The following is a 24,575-nucleotide window of genomic DNA, read 5'->3' on the forward strand; positions in this document are numbered from 1 at the left end:
GTGTTTAGGATGGATAAGTCCAAAATGGGTCTCCAGTCGGTTCCTTTCCTTGGTACCAGAAATAGCCTGGAATAAAAACCTTGACCTTGTTCGTGAGTAGGTACCTCGTGAATAGCTTTCATGTCTATGAGCTTTGAAATTTGTAGTTGTGCCTCTGCCCTTTGATTGTGTGGCAGGTTTGGCATGCCTCTCATTTTTGGAAGAGTGTGAAAATGAAATCTGTAGCCTCTGTTTATAACGTCCAGGATCCATTTGTCTGTTGTGACAATATGCCAATTTCTTGTAGATAATGCCAGCTTTCCTCCCAAGGGGGCTGCCAGCTGAGACTTGCTTGGCATGGAAAGGAGGAAGTCATTGGGTTTGTTTCCTGTATTGCTGTGCACTGTCTTCGCCACCTCTTGGTGCTGGAGTTTGCCATTGCCTGCCTCTACATGATCCTTGTGATTGTCCTCTGCCCCTTGTGCGCCTGTATCTACCTCTTTGGGGCTTGTCCGTGGCTGGAAAGGACCAGTTTTTAGAAGGCCAATTTCTGCTAAAACGTGGTGGTTGAACCTGTAGAAAAGCTTTGACAGTTTGCATAGATTTGGCTTTTCTTCCATTTTCCGTAGTATCTCCTCAGCATTAGTACCAAATAGCACATCCTTTTGTAAAGGAGCATCTAGTAGTTTAGCTTTCACATGATCAGGCAAGATTTGTTCCCTAAGCCAGGCATGTCTACGAATGACTGATCCTGTAACAGCAGCTCTACTTGAGGCCTCTAGGGCATCATAGCCACATTGTAAGGTGTGTTTACCCACTTGTTCTGCACTATGCATCATATCCTGCAACTCCTTCAAATCTGGTTGTTCAGGTTGAGACATTTTATTTCTTAATTGTGATAACAGAAACTGCTGATATTTAAGCATATGAAACTGACAATTTAAGGCCCTCATGGCTAGTGTGGCCGAGGTATATACCTTTTTTCCCCACCTTTCTAAGGATCTTGACTCTCTTCGAAGGTAGTGGATTCTTAGCAGTAGAGGCCTTCATTCCCTTGGGGCCTTGAGAAATGGTTTCAGGGTCAGCATTATGGCTTTTGTAAAGAAATTGGTGAGAGTTAGGAACTCTGTAGTACCTATCAGGCTTGACTGGGGCAGGAGGCAGGGAATCCGGATTAAGGCAAGCCTCCGAATAAACATCATCAAGTATGTCCAAGACAGGAGGTATCGCCAGAGGTCTGTGTTGAGGTAACAAAAGAAATTCCCTAAGTCTTTTCTTGGAATCAGAAAAGTCTTGGCCTTCCCAATGGAAGTGTTCCCTCAAGGTGTGCAAGGTTTCCCCAAAAGAAAAATCCTCAGGAGGAGATACAGAAGGAATGGACTGCTCTGCATCAGAATCTTCAAAAGTGGAGTAAGAGTGTTCCTCTGCATCAGAATGTTCTGATAAAATGGATCCCTGATCAGAAGAGGGAGAATCTTCCTCCACTCTGGGTCTCTTGTCTGGAGGGGGTTGGGAACCCCTGATAAGAGTAATTAAATCCTCAGCCATTTTTAGCATCTGCTTTTTAGGCATGGGGTCTGGAGATGGGGCCTGTGCAACAGGCCTCTTGGAATGCCTGGCAGATTTGGACTTAGTAAAGGCCTTAATGGAAAAGGAAGATGAGGGTCTAAAGACACCATGGGTGGAAGTGGACCTGTCCACATTAGGAGGCTCAACGCTCACAGTGGCTTCGGTGGTTGTAGTCTGGGTATGGGCCGAGGTACCTGCGGTCTCGGTTACAGAAGACACCGCCAAAGAAGTGTCGTCAGTAGTCAGGGACTGCATAGGCGTCTCGCTGAGAACCGGACCACGTGTAGCCGGTTTTGGCGTGGTGTCGGTGGGGACCGCGGACCTCGCGTGTCGGTCCTTGTCCTTGCGTTTTTTGGACAAAGCGGTAGTCGGAGTCTCCGACGACATTTTATAATCAAAGGCTTTACCAAAAAAGTGTTGGGCGAACTCCGCCCGACGCTTAATAGTGCGTTTATTGAAGGTAGCGCAAAAGCGACAGCCCGAGACGTCGTGGTCTGGGCCTAAACAAGGTATGCAGAGGGAATGGAAATCCTTATGCGGTATTTGCTTCCCACAAGAAATACAATTGTTAACTTTTTCTGACATCGGTCTGAGGCAAGAAAAGTTTCCCCAACGGGGTACTTAGCTTTAATGAAGACTTCGGTTTCCAATTTTTCGTAAATTCAAGAGCTGGCCGACCGGCACTTGCGAACTGCTTCTGCTTCGGGCACCGCGCGGCAAAAAAGACTGAGGAAAATGGCGTCGGCTGTGTCTTATATACCCCTGCCTCACTGACGTCAGGAAAGAAAGCGACAGCAACTGACGCCGGACCCAGACTTTGGAATTCGGCCGACCGAGGACCCGCCTGACGGCAGAAAACCCATCTGTGATTACTGCAGCTGCATGCACGATGAACATCCACAAGGTGTTCTTGAGTTACATCCGTAACCTCAAAGGCAAGGCCCAGATTTGCATTGAAATTGAAGTTAATGGTACTACATATACAGAACCTGTGGATATAGCAAACTTGCTGGCTGACAGGTTCAGTGAAAACTTCACTCGCCTGTCACCACCACATATACCCCAAAGCATCCTTAACTCCTGTCCCCCACCTAGTATCTTCGAGAAGCAGGTTTTAAACACCCTCTCCAAGGTCAAAAACACAGCCTGTATGGGACCACAGAACATCCTGGGCTGTGTTCTACACGGGTTAAAATAAGAAGTTATGTATTCACCATAACGTTCCATGTGAGTTGTTCATTTCGCCTTCATTTTTTACTGATGGTTTCAGAGCCAATTCATTGGCTCCAATATGGCCGTATGCAAAGCTCGAGGTCTTTCAGTAGTTTGAGGCCAAGCCACTTTCCCCTGATGCAGTGTGAATTACCTCAGATCTTGTTTGCTGTGTGTATTATAACCATGAGCTATCCTCCTATGGAGAGGAAGAAGCATTGAGCAACCAGGATGAGACCAACCTCTAGGTCAACTATCAGCCAGGAGGGGGAAGGAGGGAGGGATGCAAGAATGAAGGTGAGATGAACAACTCACATGGAACGTTATGGTGAGTACATAACTTCTTAATATGAAGTTGTTCAATCTTGCCGTTCATTCTTCACTGATGGGTAGCGTTCCTAGCACCATCAATCTCGGGTGGCTCACGGGAGTACATTCTTTAGAACTGTAGACCAAAAAGAAGCCCTGCCCCTGGAGGCCTTGTCAACTTTGTAATGTATGATAAAGGTATGAGGTTTAGACTAAGTGGCTGCTGCACAAATGTTATCAAGGGGCAATTTGGCTTGGAACGCAGAAGATGTAAAAACTGGTCTAGCTGAGTGAGCTTTAATCTTGTGTTGCAAAGGCTTGTTAGCAGCTGAGTAAACAAAGCTGATACAGATAACTATTTAGACGTTGTTTTAGCCACTGGTCTACCTTTTCTGGCTTCAAAGACACACAGAGCTGGTCTGATTTCCTGAAATCTTTTGTTCTATCCAAATAGAATCTGAGCTGTCTGTGAACATCAAATTTGTGCAGCATGTACTCCAACTTATTGGAATGATTAGGGAAGAAAAAGTACAGTTGTGTACCTACCACAAATGTAGATGTTCGAGTGTATTCACTGTTACAGTCATTACAATTGGGTTATCCTGCTGGCAGGCTACCCGCAGTCGGCCCGAGTTCCAAAAGTCTAGGTCAGGTGTCGGTTGCTGTCGCCTCCTCTCTGACATCAGTGCGACAGGGGTATAAAAGATGCAGCAGACGCCATTTTCGTCAGTTTTTCTTGCCCCAGATGTCAGGTGCCCCTAAAATGGTAGGCTAAATTATGCCAATATGCATGCATACACAAAAAACAACTTTTCCTTCATCTACAAGCAAATACACCACATAGGTTGTATAGAATAGAGAGGCACAGATAAGTCCCAGCAAGGAAAAGGGGGGTGGTGGGAGGGTAACCTGGACTGCAACAGTGAATACACTCTAACATCTACATTTATGGTAGGTACACAACTGTACTATGTTCACTGTGTTTCACTGTTGCAGTCATTACAATAGGGTTGAATCCCAAAGCTAAGGTTGGGAGGCTGGTGCTAAATAGGATTAGGAGAGGCTATCAGGCCTTGCAGAACTGCAGTGGCAAAGCCTGTCCTGGATTTAGAGTAAAGAGGTAAGTGATCGTGCTTTGTAAAAGTATGCATTGAACTCCAAGTTGCAGCCTCTAAGATGTCTTTGGTTGGTACTCCTCTGAGGAAGGCTGCTGAAGTGGCTGCTGCTCTGGTTGAATGTGGCCTAATGCCCTTAGGCACTGATTTGCCATGCTGTGAATAGCAGAAATGAATGCAGTGGCCTATTCACTTTGAAACCGTCTGTTTTGAGATAGGATTTCCTTGTGATCCTGCAGCATATGCCACTAGAAGTTGTTCAGTCTTTCTGAAAGATTTGGTTCTGTCCAAGTAGAAGCGTAGCTGCCTGTGAATGTCCAAAGAATGCAGAAGTCTCTCACCCTTATTCTGTGGGTTTGGGTAAAAGGTAGGCAAATAAATTGTTTGGTTAAGGGCCACACTGGACACTACCTTAGGCATAAATGTAGGGTTTGTCCTTAGAGAAACCCTGTCAGGATGGAAAATGATAAAAGGTTCCACTGCCATGAGTGCCTGTAGCTCTGAGACTCATCTAGCAGAGGTTATTTCTAGGAGTAGAGCTGTTTTCCAGGATAAGAATTTTATATCAGCTGCAGAAGCTGGCTCAAACGGAGGCAGTGTGAGTTTTTCCAAGACATAGTTGAGGTCCCATGCAGGTATTGGTGCTCTCCTTGGCGCTCTTATGTTTTTTGCGGTTTACTATTGAAATGTCGAACGGCACTACATCGACTGTACTATAGTCGAACACGGAAGTTCAAAAATAGTAATGTCGACGACAAAAAAACAATCTAGGACTGTGTTTTAACATGGGTCGAGGTAGGGGAGATGTTTGTAGTTCTGAATAATACTGAACACCTACCTCGACCCATGTTAAAACCATTCCTAGACTGTTTTTTTGACGTCGACATTACTATTTTCGAACTTCCGTGTTCGACTATAGTACAGTCGACGTAGTGCCGTTTGACATTTTAATAGTAAACCGTTTTTTGCCCCTCTGAGGTACTGCCTTAGTAATGGATGAGAAAAAATAGGTGGTTCTGTATTGTAATGAGCTGAAATGGCAGAGGCATGAATTTTAATTGATGAAAAGGAAAGGCCTTTATCCAGCATCTCAGTTAAGTATTGCAAAATCTGAGGAATATTTGCAACACTCGTGTCAATACCTTGTACCTGGATCCAAGCACAGAATCTCTTCCATTTTTCTGCACAAGATTTTCTGGTGCTAGGCCTCCTGGCCTCCAAAATAACATCCATCACTGCTTTACAGAGAGGTGTGTCTTGAATGGCTACATTAGCCGCCAGGCTGCCAGGTTTAAGGTCCTGAGTTGGCTGTGCAGTATCTGACCGTCTTGTTGGGTCAATAAGTGAGGAATTTGAGGTAATGTCCAAGCTGGGCATTGAGACAAGCTCTTTAGGATTGGGTACCAGTGCTGGCGGGGCCAGTCTGGGGCAATCAGTATCATTTTTGGCTTCTCTTGTCTGACCTTGAGGAGTACCTTGGGGAGGAGAGGCAGAGGAGGAAAGGCATATACTGTTAGGTTTTTCCAGCTGAAAGATGGAACATCCACTTTCCATGCTTGCTTGTGATAAGCCCTTGTGCAGAATCTCTGTAGTTGGCAATTGTGAGGGGAGGCAAATGGGTCCATGTCCGGGCATCCCCAGTTCCTTGTTATCATGCTGAAGACTTGTGGATCCAATTTCCACTCATGGGGATCCATTAGGTTTCTGCTTAGTTCGTCTGCCAGAGTATTTATCCTTCCTGGCAGGAATTGTGTTTGCAGATGTACTTGGTAAGTCAGTGCTGTGTCCCACAAGTTCATGACTAGTCTGCAGAGGGGGTAGGAATGCATGCCCCCCTGCTTGTTTATGTACCACATGACTGTAGTATTGTCCGTCTTTACCAGTAGTTGTCCTGGATGAAGTAGATCCTTGAAGGCTGTCAGGGCATTCTGAACAGCGAGCATCTCTTTTTGATTGATATGTAGATGCATTTGACTTGCGGACCATGTGCCCTGAATACATCTTCCTACCATATGGGCTCCCCCAGGCATAATCTGATGCATCTGTTGTCAATGTCTGCCTGGCTGTGGGTAAGGTGAATGGCTGTCCTGTGTTGAGGTGATAGGCTTTTGCCCACCATCGAAACTCCTGTTGCAGGCAGGGAATGAGGGTAATTATTGTTTCCAGGCTGTGGCAATGTTGAGTCCAAACACTTTTTAGATACCATTGAAGTTTCCTCATATGCAGTCTTGCATATGGAATTAGCAGTATGCAAGATGCCATGAAGCCCAAAGCCTGCAGAATTTTTCTTGCAGATAACTAGGTTGTTGTTGCCAACATTTTGAAATAAGTAGTCAGTTGTCTGTGTTTGCCTGGCGTGAGATAAGCCATCTGGGCAGTTGTATTTAAGCTTGCACCCAGGAATATTATCTCTTGAGAGGGTACGAGTTTTGATTTCTTTTCGTTTACTGTGTACCCTAGACCTGTTAGTAACCTTTTTTCAAATGCCAAATGCTGTAGCAGAATGTCCTTGTTCTCTGCTTGAATAAGTCAGTCGTCCAAGTAAAAATACATTTGTATTCCTCTTTGTCTGAAAAATGCTATTACTGGTGCCAGGCATTTTGTTAAGACCCTGGGCGCAGTAGATAAGTCAAAGGGCAGTGCAGAGAATTGGTAATGCATTGAGCCAGCCTTGAATCTGAGGTATCTTCTGCATGATTGTCTGATTGGGACATGCAGGTATGCCTCTTTTAGGTCTAAAGTCACAAGCCAAGCCTTCTTGCCCAGCATGGGTAGAAGCTGCTGCAGAGTTAACATTTTGAATTTTGGAATATCCAGGTATGTGTTTAGGATAGACAGGTCCAGTACTGGTCTCCAGGCCTTCTCCTTTCTGCTACCAAGAATAGCCTTGAGTAAAATCCTAGTCCCTGCTCTTGCTGTGGTACTTGCTGAATGGCTCTCATGTCCATAAGGGATGAAACTTGTTTTTGTGCCTCTGCCCATTGTTTGTGTGGCAGGTCTGGCATACCATTTGGCCTTGGCAGGGTGTGAAAGTGGAACCTGTAACCCTGGGATACGATATTTAAGACCCATTTGTCCTGGGTGATCATGTGCCAATTTTGTGCAAAAAGTGCTAGTTTTCCCCCCAAAGGAGCTGCCAGAAGATAAGTGCTTGGTGCTGGCAGGGGAAAGTCATCGAGACTGTTTCCTGTACGGCTGTGATTTACCTTCTCTGCTTTTGGAGGTAGAAGTACCCCACTGTTTAGGCCTATATGAGCCCTGGGGCTGGGATCTGCCTCTTGGACATCTGTATCTGCCTCTTTGTGGCCTGTTAGACACTGGAAAGGACCAATTCTTTGTAGGCCAGTTCCTGCTAAATCTGGGTGGCTGTACCTGTAAGAAATCCTTGACTGTTTGCATAGATCTAGCTTTGTCCTCCATTTTCTTCAACACCTCTTCTGCTTTAACACCAAACAAGGTATCATGCTGTAATGGAGCATCTAATAATTTTGCTTTAACATGATCAGGCAGATTCTGTTCTTTTAGCCAGGTATGCCTCCTAATGACAGAACCCGTAACAGCGGCCCTGCAGGAGGCCTCCAGAGAATCAAAACCACATTACAAAGTATGCTTTCCCACTTGTTCAGCTGCATGCAATAAATCCTACATTTCTTTGTTCTCTGCACATTCTGAATTTGTCAATATTTTCTGTTTTAGTAGTGACATAAGATATTGTTGATATTTAAGCATATGAAACTGACAATTTAAGGCCCTTACAGCCAAGGTAGCAGAAGTGTAAATCTTTATCTTTTTCCCCCATCTGTCCAGGGCCCTTGAATCCCTATCAGAGGGGATAGGGTTTTTTGCAGTGGACGCCTTGAGCCCTTTGGGACCCTGAGATATAGTTTCTGGGTCAGGAGCAGGATTTTTATAAAGACATTTATGTGAATCAGGAACTCTGTAGTATCTGTCTGGCTTAACAGGAGCTGGTGGTAGAGAGTCAGGAGTGAGACTGGACTCTATAAATACATCATCTACAATGTCTAAAGCAGGAGGAATAGCAAGGGGCCTGTGCTGAGGTAGTAAAAGAAAATCTCTGAGCCTTTTCTTAGATTCTGAGTAATCTTGGCTCTCCCAATGGAAATATTCCCTCATAGTATGCAGGGTCTCCCCCAAAAGAATAATCCGCAGGAGGAGAGGCTCAAGGGATAGATTCTTCAGCATCAGAATCCTCATAGGGAGGAAGAGAGTATGCCTATTCAGAAGAGGAATCAGAGGAAATGGAAACCTGATCTGAAGATTTATATTCTATCTCTTGCCTAGGTCTCTTATCAGGAGGGGGATGGGAACCCCTGATCAAAGTAATTAGGTCTTCTGCCATTTTAAGCATCTGCTTTTTAGGCATGGAGGCCTGTCCAGGGGAATGTTGTACTTGTTTCTTTGTCTTTAGAGCTGCTTTAGTCTTTGCCTTTGAAGCTGAAGTCATTTTCACATATAACTGCGTAGGCCTGAAAACACCCACAGAAGCCGATGCCTGCTCAGCGGCTCCGGACCCATCTGAGGGAACAGTTTCCGTGGGTCCAATAGCTTGAGTTTCCAGCGGCCTAGTCGGCTTCACGTGGGAGTCGGAAGTGGCCTATGGCTCTGAGGTAGCGGGCATCAGGGCCTGCGAAAGTGCCTCACTGAGAACCGGCGAACCAGTGACTGGCCTAGCCGAAGCCTCGTCGTCTGTTTTGAACCTCGGATGCCTGTCCTTTTCTTTGTCTTTGCGCTTTTTATAAATTCCGGTAGTCAGCTGTTCTGACGGCATTATATAATTAAATCTTCTGCCAAAATAATGAAATGCAAAATCGTACCGACGCTTAATAGCGCGTTGGTTAAATCTAGCAGAAAACCGACAGCTAGCAATGTCGTGATCAGGGCCTAGGCAAGGAATACAGTAAGAATGAAAATCCTTGAGGTATTTGCTTCCCACAAGAAATACAATTATTAACTTTTTCTGACATCGGTCTGGAGCAAGAAAAAAGTTTCCTCAATGGGGTACTTAGCTTTAATGAAGACTTCGGATCTGAAATTCGAACTTGAAAATCTCAGGAGTCAGCCGACCGGCACTTGCGAACTGTTTTTGCTTCGGGCACCACGTGGCAAGAAAGACTGGAGAAAATGGCGTCAGCTGCATCTTTTATATCCCTGGCACACTGACATCCGGGAGGAGGCAACAGCAACCGATGCCGGACCAGGACTTTGGAATTCAGGCCGACTGCGGGTAGCCTGCCAGCAGGATAACCCAATTGTAATGACTGCAACAATGAAACATGATGAACATCTAAAAGTGCGACAACAAACTGAAAATCTTAGAAATTTCCTAAAGGAAGGTTAACTGGGATGTGGAGGCAGACAGCCATCAGATCCCAAGACACCAGGAAAGCCTGGGAAAGGACAAAGGACAACAGGTGCGAAGAGGCAACATCCTGAAAGGGGGAGTCTTGATAATGGTGTTGAAAAGGGACAAATTCAGAACAGGTTTCAATTTTCCCCCTCTTCTTGGTAGTAGAAAAAGCTATGAATAGAATCCCTCTTCCCATGTGCTGTTGTGGATCAGGTCCTATTGTATCTTGGTTGAGCAGGACTTGGATGATAGGAGGCAAGAGGTTTACTCAATTGGGAGAGGTAGAGGAATGGCCTTGAAAGGTGGAACTTCCTTCCAAGCAATCCTGTAACCCTGATGGAAAGGACCCATATTGTCTGTCTTTATGGTCTGCCAGTTTGAAAGAGATGTGATTAGTCTTTCTGATGGGATGGGATGGACTGAGGGGGATAGGAGAAGGCAAGTAGTAGGCAGGCTGACTTGCCTGGACTGGGAGGACTCTCAAACCTCTCTGGACATTTTCTTGCCTTTGTATGGGGTCTATATGGGGTCTATACTCCCCGCAAGAGGAGGTGGTGAACTTAGCTGGTTTTAAACAAACTGGCTGCTTCAGGGCCAAATAAAAGATCCCTATTCAGAGGTGAGTCTAGTAGTTTAGCTTTGATGTCGTCCAGTAAGGATCGAAACTGAAGCCAAGCATGCCTTCTGGTAATAGATCCTGTAGCAGCCATTTTGGAAGAGGCTTTCACTGCATCATAGCAACACTTCATGCGATGTCCAGCTCCTGAATGACCACAGGCATGGTCTGCTGATTACTGCCTGATACTTCAAGAGAAGGCAGAGTTTAATTAGCCAAATCAATTTTGTCATTTCAGTTTGATAATTCAGAGCCTTGAGGGTGAAGTGGAAGAGGTGTATACCTTTTTTCCAAATATGTCTACTGCCCTGCTACCTTTATTGGGGGAAGGCATTAGCAGCAGGTAATAGCTGGGAATACTTGATCACAGAAACAGAAAAGACAAAGAATTCAGCAAAATGCTTCTCATACAGAAACTACCTTCAGGCACTTTATAAAATCTTGAGGCCTTTTAGATGGGGGCCAAGAATCAGGAACAGTGAAAGTAGGGGCAAAGGCATTCAGAAAGGCCTCTAGGACATGAGGGACTTGTGCAGGCGCAAGGCTGCCTACCTCTACTAAGTTGTAATATCTTTTTTGCACATCAGAAATTTGTCCACATTCCCACTCAAAATGTTTCATCATGTAATACATGGTTTCTCCAAAGGAAACGTCCTCTCTAAGAGAATTAGGGGATAAGAAATCCACATCCAAGGCCACCTGGCCTGGGGAGTGAATTAGGGAAAAGTAGGCCAGAAATGTGCATCTGAATCAGACTGCCTCCTCATCCTCGGAGGAGGATTCTGGATGCCTGCTGTGCTTTCTGATCCTCTGAGGACAATTCCAGATGTCTTCTGTGCTGCATCTTTCTCTAGGGGCGATTCCAGATGTCTCATGTACCTCATCAACCTTGGAGGATGACTCCAGACATCTCTTGTGCCTCCATCACCCAAGGATGATTCTGCACGTCTCTTGTGCTTCCTCATCCTCAAAGCATAATTCGGGATGTCTCTTGTAAGTTGCAGTAGGAGTGGTAGAGACAAAAGATGGCTTTGACTGCCTCAAGCAGGCCTTGGGAAAAATTCATCCACTCAAGTTCCTGGGCCTCCAGATGAGAGGAAACATTTCCAGTTCTTTTGTTTTTGCTTCTTTGGAGTGATGCCCACTTCAACCAGATCCAACACTTCACGCATCTTGATTAAAGACTCGGGCAGTCATCCCTTAAGAAAATTTAAGGAATACCCTTGGGTCCTTAAGTGAGAAGGTGAGGTTACACCTTCTCACCAGTGTCAATAAGCACAGTCATACTGTATGCACATGAATCAACCACCATACTGGCCTTTGGTGGGGTCGCTGTGGCTGGAGTCTGAAAAATTGTCAAACATGCCGAGAGTTCCAAAACCTCAGCAGGTACATCCCTCCAAGCCTGACTGGGCAGTCAAAGGATTAGGCCTGGGTCTCCTGAACTTCTTTGGGATAGACATGATGTGCACAGTGGAAGGATCCGCCATTTTAGCTTGGGCAAGAAGCTTAACTTATTGGGTCTCCAATAAGTGTTACGAGAGGCAAGATGCACATTTAAGATTTTAGGTATGAAAACTGGCTGACATTTCAGTTTTTATAACTGTGCTCTCCACCTAGGGAGAAAAGGCACTGGGAGTGCAGAACCTTGTAGAGATTCTACCTACTACAATCATAGTTTCCCCTTCAAGCTGATATCTAATAGAAGTGCAAACACCAGACCTTAAGAAAAAACAAGGAAGGTTCCCCAACAAAGTGATTACCTGAACAAGTGAAGGTAAAAGGTATCAACAAGCATGCTTAGAACAGACAAGTGTGAGACCTGTGTCAGGACTGGCAGCAAGATGATTACAGTTTTCAAGCTCATACATCCACTTATGTACCCTTACGTCCATGGGCTTAAGTCATACGTCAGACGTATGACTCAAGGGAATGTTTTGTGTCTGGTATTCTAGCCAGACATCCAGGTTATTTGGCAAGCTAATGCAACAGTGATCTAAGAAAATGTGCGTGTGTGTGCGTGTGCGTGTGTGTGCGTGTGTGTGTGTGTGTGTGAACATACACACCCACACACACAATCTGGCAGTGCAAAATATTACAGCCATGAGCTGCTACTGAGCTTCATCCTGTAGACTTAGATTTGATTCATTCATATTCCATTTACCTAATATACAACTGTGACCAGGTGAGCACACAGGGCTATTGGGTCACCAATAAGAATAGGCATTGCTGCCAAGTGTGCCTGGCTTGTTAGCAGACAGATGGCATTTACTTTTAAACAATATGCGTACACACATGCTGTTCTGTACAGCCATACATAAATCTACAGATACACACACACATACGGGCCAGAGCAGACACCCAGACACAGACACCAGCACCGACAGACACCAGCACCGACAGACACCAGCACCGACAGACACCAGCACCGACAGACACCAGCACCGACAGACACCCGCACCGACAGACACCCGCACCGACAGACACCCGCACCGACAGACACCCGCACTAAATACAGGAGGAGTATAACACATGAAATACCCACACTGCAGGTTTAAAGGAATATGTTTTCTGATGAATGGTAAAGCAAACAGCCACAAAACAAGTTACCAAATTTGACAGACTTTTCAAGCATCATACAAGCCAGATGACCACCTGTTCTGTGTAATTTTTTTAACATATTTTTTTCATTCACTTCAACTGGATACACCAGTCCTCATGTTATTTGAATCTCATTTTCTGAGCAGGGGTTAAACAGTTTGTGTAGGGACAGTCGAACATGGGTTTCTATAACTCGGAGTATGCTTTAATTTTTTAAATATGTAAAGTAGTTTAAATTTGTTTTACAGTACAGTAATGAGAGTTGTATTAACAATATTCAGTTGTCTTCCCATTGATTTTTTGTTTTACCCAATGTTCATTCTTCTACTTTTAAGTACAGCTTGTAAGCAAAATGCACTTTTGTAAGTGTCTGATAGCAGCTGGGATTAACTTTTCTTTCCTTCTTTTTAATTGCATTTCCAGACCTTTGATTTACATGGAGAAAAGTTTTTTTAAGAGGTTTAAATGTGAAGTTCCTTTTTTTTTTGTTACTGTGAATCGTGCCAACCTACTTTAACTGGTTATACTGACACAAAAAACTCCAATTTCAGCAAGTCAGAATGCACAAGCAGAGCACTGATGAAGTTAAACTACTTCAGTAATTACATCCCCAAGCACTTTATATTGTCATACAAGGGCAAATAAAGTTTTTTTAAAGAGTAGTACAAGGTCAACCCATTTACTTGCAACGGCAGCAAAAGTCAGCAACACATTCATTAGTCATCACCACACTGCTGCACGTTGGAAACAGCAGCTCCAACTAGCGGGTTGCTCAGATGAGCTGAATAGCCACATCTACAGGCATGTATTCCCGAAATGTAACCCTTCCAATGGGATCACAGGCACAGGATACAGTAACATTGTTACACGTTTGATAATCTTTTTGTTACCTTTCTTTTTCATGAGGGCCATTGTTGTTTAACGTCACAGAATGTTCGAGATGACCGCTATACCTTATGGTATCTCCTTTGTTCGCCAACCTTCCCTCCGCGTCTGCCAACCACATCTGTCAAAATAAAGAGGACATAATTTTGAGTTTGGACTCGTGAAGAACAATGTGACAAGTTCCCAAGTTTCAAGTATAGAAAGAAATATGTAAATAAAAAGGAAATACACAACACAAAATACTGGCTCCCAAGCACATTCCTTTGTTGCTGCTTTTAACTTTTAATTAATAACCATGTTATACAAGTTAAGAATGCAAAAAAAAAAAATTAATACCATCTGATTTTAGTGCAATGACTCTTTAGTCTACAATTTGTTTTCTGAATTATAGGTCTATAAGTAGTTCTAGGCATGGGATCCAGGAGACCACTGAAGAGCCTAGCCCAATTCCCCAAAGGCCCAAAGCACTCTTTGGTTAAATGACTTGCTCAAGGTCATACAACAGAGCAAATGAAGCCAGAAGGACTTAAACTCAAACCCTGTACCCAGCAAAGCATTTCACTAACAGCTCAAAGTCTTAATCCTCTGCACGAACTGCCAGAGATTGTTTCTATGCCAACTGTCAAGTTACCTGTGCCAACACAACCCAGGCCATGACATAAGAGAATGTCTGGAGCATGCCATGCACACAGCTAACAAACAAAATAAGTAAACAAACTACTTGAGATCCAGCTAACAAACAAACAGCCCGAGATCCAGCTAGCAAAACAAACAGCCCGAGATCCAGCTAGCAAAACAACCAACCCGAGATCCAGCTAGCAAAACAACCAACCCGAGATCCAGCTAGCAAAACAACCCGAGATCCAGCTAGCAAAACAACCAACCCGAGATCCAGGTAGCAAGACAACCAACCAGAGATCCAGCTAGCAAAAAGTACAGTTTTGTACCTACCATAAATGTAGATGTCCGAACTGGATAGCATCTGCAGTCATAACAAGTGGGTTGTCCTGTCGTCAGGCAGCCCTGCAGTCGGCCGGATTCCAAAGTCCGGGTCCGGCTTCGGCTGATGTCGCACTCCACCCGACGTCATCTCTGTTGGTCTTCGGGTATAAAAGCATCAGCCGACGCCATTTTCCTCAGTGTTTCTTGCCCCAGATGCCAGTAGCCCTCTTGCAGGCTAAAATTTGGATAGATGCCAATGTTTCCAAATAGATAGAGGTAAACACAACAATAAGCATGTATGTACATATATACAAACAAATACACCAGAAAAGACTCCCCCCCAACAGCTAGCTATTAGGAGGGTAAACACCCTAGGAGTACCACAGAGGGAAGGAGGAGGGTAATCCTGACTGCAGATGCTATCCAGTTCGGACATCTACATTTATGGTAGGTACAAAACTGTACTATGTCCTTCATGGATGCATCTGCAGTCATAACAAGTGGGTAGAATACCATAGCCAACTAGGGAGGAGGATAAAAGTAGATTATGGTGTGTTTAGGATCCCTTGCAGTACAGCAGTGGCAAACCCTGCTCGGGATCTGGAATATAGAGGCAAATTATAATGCTTGGCAAATGTATGCACGGAGGTCCAAGTAGCCGCCTCAATAATGTCTTTGGTTGCCACTCCTCGTAAGAAGGCTGTGGTAGTGGCTGTTGCCCTTGTAGAATGAGGTCTTATGTTCTGTGGAATTGGTTTTCCATGGAAGGAGTAACAGTATCGTATGCAATTTCCTATCCATTTGGAGATTGTCTGTTTGGAAATAGCTTTTCCTTCCCTTCCTGTTGCATAGGCTACAAAAGTTGGTCAGTCTTTCTGCTATTTTTGTTCTGTCCAAGTAGTAGCGTAGCTGTCTATGTACATCCAAGGTATGCAGTATTCTTTCCCTCTGTTTTGTGGGTTGGGAAAGAAGGTAGGTAGGTGGATTGCCTGGTTTAAAGACACTCTGGATACCACTTTGGGCATAAATGTAGGATTAGTCCTCATGGACACTATCTTGGTGGAAGATTAGGAAGGGTTGCACTGCCATTAAGGCCTGTAGTTCTGAAACCCTCCTTGCTGAAGTAATTGCCAGTAGGAAAGCAGTTTTCCATGACAGGTGTTGTAGGTCTGCTGTTGCTGCTGGTTCAAAGGGTGATAGTGTCAACTTTTCTAGCACAAAGTTTAAATCCCAAGCCGGTAATGGTGGTTTCCTTGGAGGTTTTACATTCTTGATTCCTCTGAGGAACTGCCTGAGCAAAGGGTGAAAAACAGGTGGATCAAAGCTGTATTCTGCTGAAATAGCTGATGCATGTATCTTGATGGAGGAGTAGGACAGGCCTGAATGAAGAAGTTCGCCAGATACTCCAGAATGTTAGGAATATCTATGTTTGACACATCTTTTCCTCTTTCGTACTCCAAATGACAAACCTTTTCCATTTTCCAGCATAGTTCCTTCTTGTTGAAGGTCTGCGTGCTTCAAGAATAATGTCTTTAACTCTTTGGGAAAGTTCTGGATTAGCTGCTGCTATGTGATGTTCCATGCAGTCAGTTGCAGCGTTTTAGGTTTGGATGTATGATGCTGTAGTTGTTCTGAGTTAACATCAAAGGCATCAGGGTATTGGCCACATATTGTTCGAGACATGCTCTTCAGTAGTGGGTACCAGTGTTGTCTTGGCCAGTTTGGAGCTATCAGGATTATCCTTGGACGTTCTTCCTTGATTTTTAGTAGTACCTTGTGTATCAAAGGAAGAGGTGGGAATGCATATGCTGTTAGGCCTTTCCAGTTGAAGGAGAGTGAGTCCACTTTCCATGCTAGTGGGTGGAATGTCCTTGTGCAGAATTTTTGAGCTGGTGATTGAGAGGTGATGCGAATAGGTCTATCTGTGGCATTCCCCATTTCTTTGAGATGGTCTTGAAGATGTCCGGTGCAGCTTCCATTCGTGGGCATCCGGTGGTTCTGCTTAATATGTCTGCTAGAGTATTGTCTTTCCCGGTACAAATATTGCCTGTAACTGAATGTTGCAGCTGGGTGCAAGGGTCCACAGCTCCAAGGTCAGTCTGCATAGAGGGTATGAATGAGTGCCTCCCTGTTTGTTGATGTACCACATGACTGTGGTGTTGTCTGTCCTTATCATCAACTGGCCCTCTTTGAGAAATGGTTTGAACTTTTGGATTGCCAGTTTTACTGCCAGCATTTCCTTTAGATTGATGTGCAGGTGAAGTTGATCCTGTGTCCACAATCCTTGCACGCATTTGTCCAGCATGTGGGCCCCCATCCTAGGTCTGAAGCGCCTGTTGTGATGGTCTGGCTTGGTTGACATCTGCGAAAGGGTAGGCCTGGGTTTGACTGGCATGCCTGAGCCCACCATAGGAACTCCTGTTTTAGGCATGGAATTAGTGGGATTTCTGTTTCTAGACTGTGTCTGTGTTGGGACCATAAATTCTTTAGGTACCACTGTAGTTTCCTCATATGTAGTCTGGCAAATGGGACCAAGATTATGCATGATGCCATGAAGCCCAAGGCCTGCAGAACTTTTCTTGCTGTTAACTTGTTCAGTTTTGTTAGTGCCAAGAAGTAAAGGGGAAGTTCTTTTTGTTTTTCTGTAGTCAGGAATGCCATCTGTTGTACTGTGTCCAATTCCGCGCCCAAGAATGTCCTTGTTTGGGATGGTATCAGCCTTGACTTTTGTAAATTGACTGTGTATCCCAGTCCTTGTAGCAAGTAAATGACCCTTTGTAAATCTGTTGTCAGCTTGCTTTTGTTGTCCCCTTGTAGCAGGCAGTCGTCCAGGTATGGGTAAATTTGAATTCCCTGTAGTCTGCAATGGGCGATTACTGATGCCAGGCATTTTGTGAATACTCTGGGCGCAGTAGATAAGCCAAAGGGCAATGCTGAGAATTGATAGTGCTCTGATCCTGCAAGAAATCTGAGGTATCTTCTGCAGATTGGTCGAATGGGGACGTGCAGGTATGCCTCCTTGAGATCTAGAGTTACCAGCCAAGACTCCTTGCCCAGCATGGGAAGAAGTTGCTGTAGGGTCAGCATTTTGAATTTTGGGACAATGATATATGTATTTAAGGTGGACAGGTCGAGAATTGGTCTCCAACTTTTTCCTTTCTTGGAACTAGGAATAGTCTGGAATAGAAACCCTTTCCTTGTTCTGCTGTTGGCACTCTTTCCACAGCTTTCATGTTTGCTAACTCCATTATCTGGCGTAGAGCCTCTGTTTTTTGATTTGGAGGTAGATTTGGCATTCCTCTTTGACTGGTAAAGTGTGGAAGTGAAACCGTAACCTTGATCTATGGTTTGTAAAATCCACTTGTCTTTTGTTATGTAGTGCCAGTTCTTTGAAAATAAGGTTAACTTTCCGCCTAGAGGAGCTGCTATTTGTTCCCTGGTAGGCGGATTTAGGATTAAGTCACTGTGGTTGTGCTGATGTAGTGGCAGTGGCTGTGTCTGTGCCTCTGTTGTTACCTTGCCACTGTCGTCCTCTGTCGGCACCTCCTCTGGATTGGTTTCTGCCTCTGGAACGCCTATTCCTGCCCCTTTGAAATTTTGTGGAGTCAGGAAAGGACCAATTTTTGGCAGGCCAGTTCCTGCTAAACCTTGGGGTTGAACTTGCAAGAAATCTTTAACAGTTTGAACAGATTTTGCCTTTTCTTCCATTTTCTTCATAACCTGCTGGGCAGGTGTACCAAACAAACTTGTCTTGTCCATAGGAGCATCTAGCAACTTAGCTTTAACATGATCCGGTAAGGCTTGTTCCTTTAGCCATGCATGCCTTCTTATCACTGTGCCTGTCATGGCTGATCTAAATGAAGCCTCCAGTGCATCATAGCCACATTTTAAGGAATGGTTGCTAACCTGTTGTATGTTATTTACCATCTCTAATACATGTTTCTTATCAAGAGATTCATCAGTGGTTAGTTTTTTAGTTAACTGATCAAGCATAAACTCTTGGTATTGTATCATGTGAAACTGACAGTTTAAAGCTCTAGCTGAGAGAGTAGCTGAAGTGTAGACCTTTTACCCCATCTGTCTAATGACCTTGCTTCCCTTTCAGAAGGAATAGGGTTTTAGCTGTGGTCGGCTACTGCCTTGGGACCCTGGGATATAGTTTCTGGGTCTGCAAGTGGGGCCTTGTAAAGGTGGTGATGAGTATCTGGCACCCTGTAAAATCTGTCTGGTTTGGCAGGGGCTGGGGGTAAAGAATCTGGAGCGGAGCAAACATCATTGAAAGCATCATCCACCACAGAGAGAACAGGAGGTATAGCTAAGGGCCTGTGCTGTGGGAGGTGCAGAAAGGTCCTAAGTCTTTTCTGGAGTCTGAAAAATCCTGTTGCTGCCATTGGAACTGTTCTCGCATGGCGTGCAAGGTTTCCCCAAAGGAGAATTCTTCTGGTGGGGAAGCAGCTGGAATGGATTCTTCAGCATCAGAATCTTCAAAATTGGAGAAGGGAGCCTCTGGCTGGTCAGTTATGTCTGATTCATCAGCAGAATCATCAGAAGACACTGGCTCAGGGGGCTCTGCCCTAGGTCTCTTCTCTGGGGCTGAGAGGCCCTGTCTGGGTGAGATTGAGATCCTCTAATTAAAGAAATTAAATCTTCTGCCAAGGAAAGCATTTGAGAACTAGAAGAGGGCCTGGAAGTGGGGGGTTTAACAGGCACTGTTTTAGAAGTTTTGGCTGCTTTAGCCCTGGCGAAGGCCTTAATGGACATGGCTGCTGGAGGCCTAGCAGCACCACGTGCTGGGGTAGAGACATCCAAGGGGATGGTGTCTGATAAGTCAACCACCGTAGTGGGTAAAATTTCTGAGGTCGATTCAAGAGTTGTAGCAGGGGCCTCAGTTGTAAGAATTGGTTCAGCTGTACTTTGATCAGTTTTCTCGGTTTCGGCCGAAACCGAGACACTCGCGGTTTGCTTTACCATGGTTTCGGCCGAAACCGCGGACCGCGAGTGTCGGTCTTTATCTTTGCGTTTTTTGGTAGCTTGGGTAGTCGGAGGATCCGACGGCATAATGTACGCAAAATCAGAACCGAAAAACTGTTCTGCAAACTCCGACCGACGCCTAAGCGTCGGTTGAAAGAGGCACAGGCCGAACAGGCTGCTACGTAGTGGGCTGGGCCTAAACAAGGCAGACAGTAAGAGTGGAAATCTTTATGAGGTATTTGTTTCCCACAGGTTAAACAATTGTTAACTTTTTCTGACATCGGCTGAGGCAAGAAAGAGTCCCCAACGGGGTACTTAGCTTTAGAAGTCTTCAAGTAGTATTCGGTAGAAGTAATCTCTGGATCCGACCGACCGGCACTTGCGAACAGCTTCTGCTTGCGCCACGGCAAGAAAGACTGAGGAAAATGGCGTCGGCTGATGCTTTTATACCCGAAGACCAACAGAGATGACGTCGGGTGGAGTGCGACATCAGCCGAAGCCAGACCCGGACTTTGGAATCCGGCCGACTGCAGGGCTGCCTGACGACAGGACAACCCACTTGTTATGACTGCAGATGCATCCATGAAGGACATCAACCAACCCGAGATCCAGCTAGCAAAACAACCAACCCGAGATCCAGCTAGCAAAACAACCAACCAGAGATCCAGGTAGCAAGACAATCAACCCGAGATCCAGCTAGCAAAACAAACAACCCGAGATCCAGCTAGCAAAGCAAACAACCCGAGATCCAGCTAGCAAAACAAACAACCCGAGATCCAGCTAGCAAAACAAACAACCCGAGATCCAGCTAGCAAAACAAGCAACCCGAGATCCAGCTAGCAAAACAAGCAACCTGAGATAGTACAGTTGTGTACCTACCATAAATGTAAATGTTCAAGTGTGTTCACTGTTGCCGTCATTACACTTGGGTTATCCTGCTGGCAGGCTACCCGCAGTCGGCCAGAATTCCAAAGTCTAGGTCCGGCGTCGGTTGCTGTCACCTCTTCCCTGATGTCAGTGCGCCAGGGGTATAAAAGATGCAACCGATGCCATTTTCTTCAGTTTTTCTTGCCCCAGATGTCAGGTGCCCCCAAGTAGGTAGGCTGTACAAATATGCCAAAAAACAAGCATGTACTAAAATAAACATTCCCTTCATCTACAAGCAAATACACCACATAGGTTGTACAGAAGTGAGAAGTACAGAACAATCCCAGCAAAAAAAGGGGGATGGTGGGTGGGTAACCTGGACTGCAACAGTGAATACACTTGAACATCTACATTTATGGTAAGTGTACACAACTGTACTATGTTCATCGTGTTTCACTGTTGCAGTCATTACACTTGGGTTGAATCCCAAAGCTGAAGTTGGGTGGCTGGGCCTAAATAGAATTAGGAGAGGCTACCATGCCCTGCTGAACTGCAGTGGCAAAGCCTGCTCTGGATTTAGAGTAGAGAGGTAAGTGGTAGTGCTTGGTGAAAGTGTGCACTGAGCTCCAGGTTGCAGCCTCTAAAATGTCTTTGGTTGGTACTCCTCTGAGGAAGGCTGCTGAAGTGGCTGCTGCTCTGGTAGAATGTGGCCTAATGCCCTTAGGCACTGATTCACCATGTTGCGAATAGCAGAAGCGAATGCAGTGTCCTATCCATTTTGAAATAGTCTGCTTTGAGATAGGCTTCCCTTGTGATCCTGCAGCATAAGCTACAAACAGTTGCTCAGTTTTTCTGAAAGCTTTTGTTTTGTCCAAGTAGAATCGTAGCTGTCTGTGTATGCCCAAAGCATGCAGAAGTCTCTTCCCTTTATTCTGGGGATTTGGTTAGAATGTTGGCAAATGAAAGGTTTGGTTAAGAGCCACACTGGATACTACCTTTGGCATAAAAGTTGGGTTTGTCCTTAGAGAGACCCTGTCCTGATGAAAAATGATGAAAGGTTCCACTGCCATTAATGCCTGTAACTCTGAAACTTCTTGCCGAAGTTATTGCTAGGAGCACAGCAGTTTTCCATAAGAATTTTATATCAGCTGTATTGGCTGGCTCAAAAGGAGGCAGTGTGAGATTTTCTAAACCAAAATAAAATCAAAAGAAATATAATAATCCACCAGGTAAATGCTTCGTTGCTCTCAAAAAGAATAAAATGTAAAGTGTAAAAGCAACAAAGGAGTGACCGAGGCAAAAACAGTCACAGAGATAAACAAAGTCACTGAATCCTTTACCATAAAACGATTTATTGAAGCAGAATGAACCATAAAAAGTGGTAGGCGCTTTCGCATAGAGCTTCCTCAGTTGTTTGTTTATCTCAGTGACTGTTTTTGCCTTGGTCGCTCCTTTGTTGCTTTTACACTTTACACATTTTCTAAAACAAAGCTGAGGTCCCAAGTAGGTATTGGTGCTCTCCTTGGGGGTCTTATGTTTTTTGCCCCTCTGAGGTACTGTCTTAGTAGTGGATGAGAGAAAATAGGAGGTTCCGTATTGTAATGAGCTGAAATGGCAGAGGCATGGATCTTAATTGATGAGAAGGATAGGCCTTTGTCCAGCATCTCAGTGAGGTATTGTAAAATCTGAGGTATATTTGGAACAAGTGGTTCGAGTCCTTGTGCCTGGTTCCAAGCACAGAATCTCTTCCATTTTTCTGCATAAGATTTCCTAGTGCTGGGCCTCTTGGCTTCTAAAATGACATCCATAACAGCTTTAGAGAGAGGTGTGGTCTGAGTGGCTATATTATCTGCCATGCAGCCAGACTTAAGGTTCTGAGTTGACTGTGGAGAATCTGATTGTTTTGCGGAGTCAGAAGATGCAGAATATGAGGTAAAGGTCAGGCTGCGCCTTGAGACAAGCACTTTAGGATTGGGTACCAGTGCTGGCGTGGCCAGTCTGGGGCAATCAGGATCATTTTTGGCCTCTCTTGTCTGACTTTTAGGAGCACTTTTGTAAGAAGAGGCAGTGAAGGAAAGGCATAAACTGTCAGGGTTTCCAGCTGAATGACAGAGCATCCACTTTCCATGCTTGTAAGTGATAAGTTCTTGTGCAGAATCTCTGTAGTTGGCAGTTGTGAGGGGAGGCAAAAAGATCTATGTCTGGGCGCCCCCATTTCCTTGTTATCGTGCTGAAGACCTGGGGATTTAGTTTCCATTTGTGAGGATCCATGAGATTTCTGCTTAGTTCATCTGCCAGTGTATTTTTCATTCCTGGCAGGACTTGTGCCTGCAGATGTACTTGACAGGTCAGTGCTGTGTTCCACAAAGTCATGGCTTGCCTGCAGAGGGGGGTAGGAATGTGTGCCCCCTTGCTTGTTTATGTACCACATTACTGTGGTGTTGTCCATCTTTAACAATAGTTGTCCTGGATGTAGTAGATCCTTGAAGGCTGTCAGGGTATTCTGTACAGCTAGCATCTCTTTTTGATTGATGTGAAGATGCATTTGTTCCTTTGGCCACGTGCCCTGAATACATTTTCCTGCCATGTGTGCCCCCCAGGCATAATCAGATGCATCTGTTGTTATTGTCTGCCTGGCTGTGGGTAAGGTAAAAGGCTGTCCCTTGTTGTGGTGACAGGCCTGTGCCCACCATTGAAATTCCTGTTGCAGGCAGGGAATTAGAGTTATTATTGTTTCCAGGCTGTGGCAATGTTGAGTCCAAACACTTTTTAGATACCACTGTAATTTCCTCATATGCAGTCTTCCACATGGTATTAGTAGAATGCAGGATGCCATGAAGCCCAGGGCCTGCAGAATTTTTCTTGCAGGGAGCTGGGTCTTTGTTGCCATCATTTGGAAGTAATGAGTCAGTTGCCTTTGCTTGTCTGGCATGAGATAAGCCATCTGGGCAGTTGTATTTAAGCTTGCACCCAGGAATATTATCTCTTGAGAGGGCACTAGTTTTGATTTATTTTCGTTTACTGTGTACCCTAGGCAAATTAGTAATCTTTTTACAAACGCCAGATGCTGTAGCAGAATGTCCTTGCTCTCTGCTTGAATTAGGCAGTCGTCCAGGTAGGGATATATTTGAATTCCTTTTTGTCTGCAAAATGCAATTACGGGTGCCAGGCATTTTGTGAAGACCCTGGGCGCAGTAGATAAGCCAAAGGGCAGTGCAGAGAATTGGTAATGCATTGAGCCAGCTAGGAATCTGAGATATCTTCTGCAAGATTGTCTGATTGGGACATGGAGGTATGCCTCCTTGAGGTCCAAAGTAACTAGCCAAGCCTTCTTGCCCAGCATGAGTAGAAGTCGCTGCAGTGTTAACATTTTGAATTTTGGAACATCCAGGAACGTATTTAGGATTGACGGGTCCAGTATTGGTCTCCAGGTTTTGTCCTTTCTGGGTACCAGGAAACATCTTGAGTAAAATCCTTGTCCCTGTTCTTGCTGTGGTACTCTTTGAATAGCTCATGTCCATGAGGGCAGAAATTTGTTTTTGTGCCTCTGCCCATTGATTTAGTGGCAGGTCCGGCATACCTTTTGATTTTGGAAGGGTGTGAAAGTGGAACCTGTAACCCTGAAAAACAATATTTAGTACCCATTTGTCCTGGGTGATCATGTGCCAATTTTGTGAGGAAAGTACTAGCTTTCCCCCCAAGGATGCTGCCAAAAGGTAAGAGGCTTGGCATTTGTAGGGGGAAGTCATTGGGACAGTTTCCTATAAGGTTGTGATTTGTCTTTTCCTCCTTTGTGGGCTGAAGCACCCCATTGTTTAGGTGTGTATGAGCCTTGGAGCTGAGATCTGCCTCTTGGGCGTCTGTATCTGCCCCTTTGTGGCCTGTGGTCGGTTTTTGGACCTCGGATGCCTGTCTTTTTCCTTGTCCTTGCGCTTTTTATGAAAGGAAAGGACCAATTTTTTGAAGGCCAGTTTCTGCTAAACCTAGGTGGCTGTACCTGTAAGAAATCATTTACTGTCTGCATTGATTTTGCCTTATCCTCCATTTTCTTCAACACCTCTTCTGCCTTAATGCCAAACAAAGTATCATGCTGCAGTGGAGCATCCAATAATTTTACTTTAACATGTTCAGGTAAACTTTG

The 24,575-nt window shown here is 44.9% G+C and overlaps 1 protein-coding gene across 4 annotated transcripts in view; it reads right to left on the reverse strand.

Moving 5' to 3' along the window:
- The window catches only part of TRIP10 (thyroid hormone receptor interactor 10), a 1,409,323-nt gene that overhangs the window by 82,644 nt on the left and 1,302,104 nt on the right, over window positions 1-24,575 (reverse strand). For all 4 annotated transcript variants that reach the window (XM_044084721.1, XM_044084722.1, XR_006366390.1 and 1 more), the window contains one exon: window positions 13,660-13,775. In XM_044084721.1, the coding sequence (XP_043940656.1) occupies window positions 13,660-13,775 (116 nt within the window). The remainder of the gene's footprint in view (window positions 1-13,659; window positions 13,776-24,575) is intronic.

Source organism: Protopterus annectens, chromosome 9.part0, assembly GCF_019279795.1.
Source record: "Protopterus annectens isolate FY-2018-M chromosome 9.part0, PAN1.0, whole genome shotgun sequence".
NCBI lineage: Eukaryota > Metazoa > Chordata > Ceratodontiformes > Protopteridae > Protopterus > Protopterus annectens.